General features: G+C 31.8%; 1 protein-coding gene across 4 annotated transcripts in view; it reads right to left on the bottom strand.

Annotated features, from left to right (window-relative positions):
* Positions 1 to 8,602, bottom strand: part of LOC106457340 (mucin-6-like) — a 96,547-nt gene that overhangs the window by 17,255 nt on the left and 70,690 nt on the right. For 3 of the 4 annotated variants that reach the window (XM_013916742.2, XM_022383218.1, XM_022383217.1), the window contains one exon: positions 2,128 to 7,559. In XM_013916742.2, coding sequence (XP_013772196.1) covers positions 6,412 to 7,559 — 1,148 coding nt within the window. In that variant the 3' untranslated portion in view covers positions 2,128 to 6,411. Of the gene's footprint in view, positions 1 to 2,127; positions 7,560 to 8,602 lie in introns of those variants that run through there. The other variant, XR_002610139.1, reaches the window with a different exon arrangement.

The raw sequence follows: 8,602 nt of genomic DNA on the forward strand, positions 1-8,602 counted from the left end.
AAATCGAATCGGGTATCCCCCCCCCAGGCTTAGTATTGCTAGCGCCCAAAAAAATAGCTAAAAAAAAAAAAAAAAAAAAAAAAAAAAGGTCTCATAGCTTAATTTACTCTAATCCTGCCTAACAGAATTTCAAGTGTCGCGACTATCGAAGATTCCCTCTTGTTAGCTGCGTTATAGCGGCTCATATACTGGCTCTGAGTTTGTTTTTTTTTTTCAAGTACAAAATTTTAAGCTCATAGCTCCATCTCTTGGCCGATTTGAGATCTAATTACAGCCGCGGCTATTGAGGATTCCCTCTTGTTTTAAATTTTATTCTGTACTGTAAACACTGGGTGTTCTCTCTATGTAATGAGTATCTAAGTGCCTGAAAAATACAGGAAAGGTGAGGTTAGTGAATGCTACATTAAGGCTCAACATTTTTTATCTCATTTCTTCGAATATTTATCTCCAGCTTCTAAACTCGTTCATAAGTTTTGTAAGTCATTATTTCGACACTTTCACGTTGGATTGAAGAAAACACGTGAAAAATGTCAAAACTTGTATCTATGCACATCTGACTGCTTCTCCACTGGCTTCAGCGAGGTCTTCTGCTGTGCGTAGGAACTGGATCTGTGGGCAGACGAATAAGCGTTGCATCGTTTACCTTTCACCTCAGTCACGAGCAGCTAGTTGGTGGTTGCTACAATTATAGAACGAGAAAGCTGGTGGTGTTAGAATCGTCGGAATTATAGCTTAACTAACAAAGGGAGGCAATCCTACAATATTTGTCTGTTTCAGCTGCACACGTTGACTTTGTCTCGTCTTTCACTGATGTTATTGTAGTTCGATTAAAACTGTTCTAATCTACGTAATTCAAGATCGGTTATATTTTTGTTGTTACTGCACATTCATAAAGAAAAATTTTTCTTTTTTTTCTTTCAACCGACAAAATAATAATTTCGTAAAAGTATTAAACATATAGTTGAATTCCCAAGCATTCGTTTTCCCACTTGTCCTGAAGTTATACAGATTTCGGGAATTCCACCCATTGTCAATAACCCTGGTCAGGTGTTTGTTTGTTGTTGTTTTTTTGACGATCGGTCCAGTGCACGGGGAAAACACAGGGAGGTCAGTTCCAAAACCCGGCCCCATTATGTCACTCTCCAGGGTGCCCTAATGGTTACTTGCCAAGTTTGGTAACAATCGGTCCAGTGATTCCGCTAGTTATAAGCAGTTGCACGCAGACTTTTTTCATATAATGGTTTAAAGTTAGAGTCGCATTAACAATCGAGAGTAAGCTAACAAAAATATTTATATATGTATTTGTATTCACATAAGTAACTAGAAAACGGATTTAGTGGTAATGACATATATTACCAAATTGCTGTATAATGTGGGTCGGTCGTGGCATAATGATTGGTTGTGAATTCGAGGGTTTATGGTACGCGAATCGTTGCCGCAAAACTGCGTTCCACACTTACGGCTGTCAGTGCATTATAAAAGTGACGGTCAAATCTCATTATTCGGTCAGATAATATTGGCCCAAGAATTGGCGGTGAATGCTGTTGAGTAGCTGCGATCCCCCTAGACTTCAGAGGGGTAGGCAGCTGCCTCGGGGCCTGTTCAGAGGCTCGGCAGTGAGATATTCCAAAGCTCACTAGAAATGCATACTACTTAATGAGCTAAAATGGCTACTGCTTTTTTTATTTTGTTACATAGATATTCGGCACATGCGCAATATCTCAAAATGCTAGGCCCCTGCCTATACCATAATAATATATACTTATGTGTATTACTTATTAATAAGTACACTTGGTTGTGCGTTTTGGTTACCAACCACGACAATGATTAATATCTGATCGCCACAATCTTGCAGTAAGTAATATGTTTAAATTTGTTTCCAGAACTTAAAGCTGATCAAAATCATTAGAAAATATTCAAGTCTAGACGCACCATTGCTGATGAGTGATGGATCTGCATAAAAAATTATCTATAATACAGAACAACGTGCACAAAATAAGTTTATACATCATTTCATATGAACGAACTCTTTTTAATATCTTCTTCCGTTTAAATCTGGTACAGATAATATAACATTTGAGTATGAATATTTTCATTGAAATAATAAACACATTCCTTACAAAACAGTCAGTTTGAGAAATGTTTTATTAAAATATTTACACAAATTTAGTAAAAAAATGCACATTCATTCTCTATACAATTTTCACAAATTCCTGGAAGTTCAACCCTAGCGAGAAATTACTGAATTAAACATTTAGTAATTATGTCTGCTTGTTAACTGCTCAAAATACTAACCTCACCCGTTTATGCTAAGAACAAGGTGTGTATTTACAGATTTGAAAGACACGTAGATCCACGTCTTAATTAAGCAGTACACATCACAGTCCGGATACTAATTGGGGCTGGACCCACCAGTTTTAATTTCACTTTAGGACAACAACGAAAAAAAAAACTGCATATAATAAACTTCAATTTTTAAAATTCAATAACAGGAAGTAAACAATGTTACCCAAGTTATTAATTTTAATGAACATAATTGGCCTCACAAAGTAAATGGCTTTCGTTTCCTTGCATATTCATAGGCTCTCTATTTCTCAGGACAATATAAACACACTCCATTAACCCTGAAACAAAATGCTATCTACTAGTAGAAATTTTAACTGGAAATCATCCTCAGAAAATACTTGTAGTGGCATTACAAACTTATTGTTTCTTCCATCGTCATTGAAATGATTTTTATAGAAATGTCGCTTTATGGTCTACAATAAGAAACTGTTGTTCAACCATACCTGCTCTAAACTGAAGTTTCATTGGCTGTATTAACTGTGCTTACTTACGAAAACAATACTGCTATTTTTGATGAAATTTTTTAACACTATATCTTGCACACAACTATTTTCATTTTTATTCATACCTGTTATACAATTTCTTAACTTTCCATTTACCTCATCTTTATGCCATTGTTATTTCCTATATTTAATTCTTATTTAAAAATATAATAATACGACTAGTTTCGCTAATTAAGTTTTGTTTACTACTTGGATCCATATAATTATACATGTATTATTTATTTTTCCTGTAAGAATTTCCAAACACCTTTCTGTGATTTTTTTTTGAATAATTTTACTGTTAATTAATGTAAAATAAAAATACAAAATTAAATTGGATGAGAAATACCAGCAGCAGAACATTTGTTGTTTTTTCACCTAGGTATGTTAACACTAACTGGTCTAATTCACCCAAATTTCATTTGAGAAAAATAAATACTTTATTTTGAATTAATGAAAAATAACTGTAAAAATCACCTTTTTTGCCTTCCTTTAATCACTTTTCAGAGGAAAGAAATAACAAAAATCCAAGCAAAATACTGGTCACAAGAAAGTGAGTCATGAAGCATGTTTTTTCTAATAAGGTTACACATTAAAAATATAAAAGAATTATCCATAATCCCAACAACATGATACTAAATAATACATCAAGAGCCACAGTACAAAATTATAAAAAAAGCATAATTTGATAATCAGTTTTAAATCAATATCTACCATAAAGTATTAGATTAAAAAAAAGAAAAAAGATATCAAGACAAAAACATTTTTGTTTTGTCTTATACATACCTCAATTATACATCACAACCTTTCTTCATTCTTCAAATAAATTTCTCTTATTTAAAAGCATAATGTAGGTATTTTCATTTTCTTGATGTGGTAATATCAAAATTAGTGATTATAATAAAGAAACCTTACTCTATCTTTGCTAGTATTGTTCACTACTGTCACTTAAGTTCCTATAGATCAAAATCATACATAACTATCCAACAAAACAAATTTAAAAGATCAATAACTACAGTATGAGTCAGAATAATTAACATTTTACCCCTATTATGATTTGAAAACAAAAGATAAAAATATAAGTTCTGTTTAACTGTATTTACACCACAACCTATAACCACAACCCAACCTCACATACTGTTGTTCATGAACCAAATAGCCATTAAGATTTTTATAATCATGCATAACTTAACACACTGTGTCATTGTATGAACAGAAATGAAAAATTCTTTCCATACAATATTTTGCATAAGGACTCCTGAGTAGCACGAGCAAGTTTAGGATTTGAGCTTAATTAAAACAATGTAGTTTTTAGAACTAACCTAAAGAAGTTTTTTATTCAATACATAATGTAATCTTTCAGTCTGAAAAACTAAAGCAACCCAAATAAAAACACGCTAGAAATGAAATATAAACTTTAACAAACCTAAATGTATCTCTCTTTTCTACTGATTTTATTATTATTTTTTGCTCATAAAATCTTTGTTTTTATATCTGAAACACATTCTGCCCTTTTGAAATTTAAATCAGAACAAACCACTGGCACTGTTAAGTATGGACAGAAAAATATCAATTAAACTAAGTTGAGGTAAAATTGTATAGAAACTAACAAAAATAAGTACGCTTAACACAAGAAGGGTGTCCCTTCATTAATAATAAGTAAGAGATGTAAATTAATAAACAATTTCCCCCAGTTAGGAATATATTTATGCACAAGAAAAATTTGGGTTAAGACAAATGAACTTGGAAAAAAAAAGTGTGTTAACTGTTGACTCTTTCAACTTAATACACATTTTACTAATGTGTTTTAGAGCTTTAGTTATTAAATAATAATTAAAATAAACAGAATGTGACAGAAAGTTTATAACCAGAAACAGCTTATTCTAATCTTGCATTATTTACATTCAAAATCATGCACAGAAATATGAGACTAAAAGAGGAGAAATTTATCATTAAAATAAGTTGAACAATTTTGTGGCATTAATAAAGTAAAGTTACTAACAGTGCTACTTATCATTTATTTATCACGCTGTTCAGACTAAGAAAAACTGCATAAAAGCTAAAATCAAAGAAGACTTTTAACTACTCATATTTAAATATAGTTAGTGCATAAGATAAAATAACTTCCCTTTATAACAGTTACTGAAGGTTTACTAATAGTATGCATAATTTAAATGACTCACTAGGCAACGACTGATTAACAGTCGTTAAGAGTTTTTGAAGAGCAAAACATGCCTTAAAAGTTAATGCAAATCTAAAGGATCATTGATCTGAGTAAAACATACATCAGCTCATAAAAAAAAAAACACAACCAAAAATGGTTCATAGTTCAATCTGGAACATTATAACAGTACTTAAATGGATAGAAATGTTCAATTATTAATTCAAAATATATACAAATATGTGAATGCTTTGAGCATTTCTTGTTTCGGATTAACTTAAAATATAGAAGGAATGCAATTTAAGAAAGTAAAAAAAACTTTTTTTTTCCAGTTTCCTACAAAATCTTGAATATGCTATACACACATTTCCACATTACAGATTTACTAGTGTTTCGAGTTGTTCACTCTGTGAATGTTATTTGCAATTTTCGACACTTGACAAAAAATATTTCATATTAACAACGTCTGTAAAAAAATGAAAGAGTGATTGCTACAAGTATAAACAACACAAAAGCTTCTACAACATGTAATGGAGATGTTTTGATACATTTCTGTTACAACCACAATTTTATCTGAAATCATATAAAACATATATACTCAACAACTTAAAATTATCACCAACTTATATTTTTTTGCTTTCCAGTATTTACACTTCTTTTTTGTCTTCTATTTACCCCCCCCCCCTGTCCAAAATATGAAACTGTTCATGTACTAAAGAATTATAAAGGGTTACCCTAGTTTAAATAAAAATGTTGGGGATAAACTCCAAATACCAAAACACTCATTTTCTACTTTTACATTTTTAAAATCGTATTTGGCATAATAACATTTAATACTTACATTATCCTCTAGAATCTATCAGTAAAGCAATGTATGTACTGCTTAATGTTAATCCAAGGTAATATCAAAAACTTGAAAAGCTATTACCGAAAAATAAAATAACACATGATTTCAATAAGTACTTTAAACACAAACTTATAATATCTGTCATCAGAAAATTAAAGCATGGACAAATAGAGTTCAAAGCCATAAAATAAGGTGAATAAATAAAGATTAAAAATACTGCTAAGTTAATTAATGTTTTGTTCTTGAAAGTATAAAAATATAATTAGAAGTTAAAAAATAAAATAAAGAATGCACTCAGATTACATGTTTTTCTATTAAGCAAATGTAATTCTGCAACTGGAAAAAAATTTTGTATGCGTTACTGACAATGCCCAGATTCTGAAAAATAATGAAGAAATACAATTAAAAAATTGCAGTTTAACATCCTGCTGTCTGACTAGATGGTACAAAGTATCAGCGAGGTTAATACAGAGGCAAAGAAACAGAAAAGCAAACAACTGTACATTAAAACTGATTTGTATTCTGACTAGAGGAAGGCAAAAAAGGAAGTCCTCACAGAATTACACAATAAGGCATTAAAACAGTATACTCTGAACCGCTTCATCTATTGCTGCATCAGATTCATTTGCTAACTCCACGTCACAGGATAGATTGACCTCATAGTTGGTAAGAGTTTGGTCTCTCTGTGCATCGAGTCCTTCTAGGCGGTACACATGAGAAATAAATTCACCATCACCATCACTGCAATAGGAACGACTTTCTGATGATTGAAGATCTAAAATACTTTTAATGGCACTCTGCACTTGAGCATTTAACTCATCAGTTTCGTCTCTACTAGTATGGGAAGGAATTTCATTAAACCCTATATGACCACTACTAGTCCGCTGATCGTGATGCCGTAACTTTTCATAAGTCAACTCTCCGTCCAGAGACACATCATCAATTTCTGACGACAGTCCATTATGCAGGTCATTGTGATGGTCTTCAAAACCATCCAGTCCTTCAATGCCCGACAGATCCAGTTCTGGTTCATTATCATGACTCGTTAAAATACTTTCCATCCCTGAATCTCTTTGTGTTACATGCTTATTTCTAGAGTCAGAATAAGAAACAGGCCAGGTGCCATTTACAACTGGGAAATCATAATCGAGGTTTAGATCCCTCTCTAAGCCACTAAATGATTTAATGATTGCTTTTTCTCGAGCTTCTTCTCTTCGAATCACAGGTGGTTCAAATTCAAAGTCTATATGACCCAGATCAGGCTCATGGTCTTCTTCTTCTTCATCTAGTAGAGAAATATTGAGTTCTTTTCTAATTTTGGTCATCATATCATCCTCATGAGAATCAGAAGGATTTTCTCTTTTTCTATTATTATTCTGGGATGTTGATAACTGAGTATTTGAACTCGGAGCAACAGGCATGTCAGATTTATTGATTTCTGGGGCTTCACAGTGTTCACTTTGATGAATATTTTGTGCTTTAACTTTATGATACTGAAAACTTCTATTTATGCTGTGAGTATATTTATTGAGGAGTTCATTTGAAGTTTGTTCATGATCTTCCTCATTAGACACTAAAGCTCTTGATGTAGAAAGTTCATCAATCTGAGGCTGTATGCTTCTATCATCACTTTCTTGACTTATTGTTCTGCTAACCTCATTTGATGGTGATGAGAAATGTGACTGGCTTATCCAATGTTCAGGAAGAGGAGGAAGGTTGAGGTCTATAAACAAAAACATCACTTGTGAAAAATCACTACCTATATTGTTATATAAACTTTCATCGCGATTTTACATCAACACAATAAAAACACACATATGTATAAGCAAAAAATAATGACAATGCAGACTCTAATCTAACCCAAAAAAATATCTTACAGGCTGGTACATATTTACTGGCTAACTAACCACAGTAACATATTACTTAGCACTAAACTATAGTTAAAAAAACTGAACAGGATAACAATCTCAGTTCACTGAGCTACACATCATACAAGTGTGAATTTCTGAAACATAAAAATGGTATACATGAAGTAATACCCCCTATGCTGACTAATAACTGTTTAACAAGGTAAGGTTTGACATAGCCTGACCTTACAAAATAAAAATATATTTTTCTTAAAAAAGAAAAAAAAAAGTTAAAAAGAGGTATTGGAGTCAGAACTCAAGTTTACTGGGCCATGAAATTTACTAAGGCATCCATAGTTTGAGTACTGCCATTCTAGGGTATTTGTACCAAATTTGTAAGTATTCATTCCAGCAATTTATTTTTGTAAATCTATAGTAAGAGAGACAAATATATAGTAATTCCCGAGACACGAGTTTCATTGTTTCAAACATTTTGAATACAACTAAGAACAATAATCCACTTTTAATATGTCAATGATTGTTAGGAAATAGCTCATTCAGCAATGCCTTCTAGTTGTTTTATCAAATTTAAATGAAATAATGCCCCCTAGTGGCACATTGGTACGTCTACAGAATTACAATGCTAGAAACCGGGTTTCGATACCCATGGTGGGCAGAGCACAGATAGCCCTTTGCTTAGCTTTGTGCCTAACTGCAAACAAACAAATTAAAAAATAAATCTAATTGAATCATTTTTCATCCTTTTCATTTGATGACTTTTATCAAAACATTTTAAAAGTAAATTTACTAAACTTCTATGGGTTATGGCTGGTAAGTAATAAAGAAAATATCATAAATGTTTTGTTCAAAAATACATTTTTAAACATACTTATTATACATTTGTTTGTTTGTTTGTTTG

Source organism: Limulus polyphemus, unplaced genomic scaffold (assembly GCF_000517525.1).
Source record: "Limulus polyphemus unplaced genomic scaffold, Limulus_polyphemus-2.1.2 Scaffold318, whole genome shotgun sequence".
Lineage (NCBI taxonomy): Eukaryota > Metazoa > Arthropoda > Merostomata > Xiphosura > Limulidae > Limulus > Limulus polyphemus.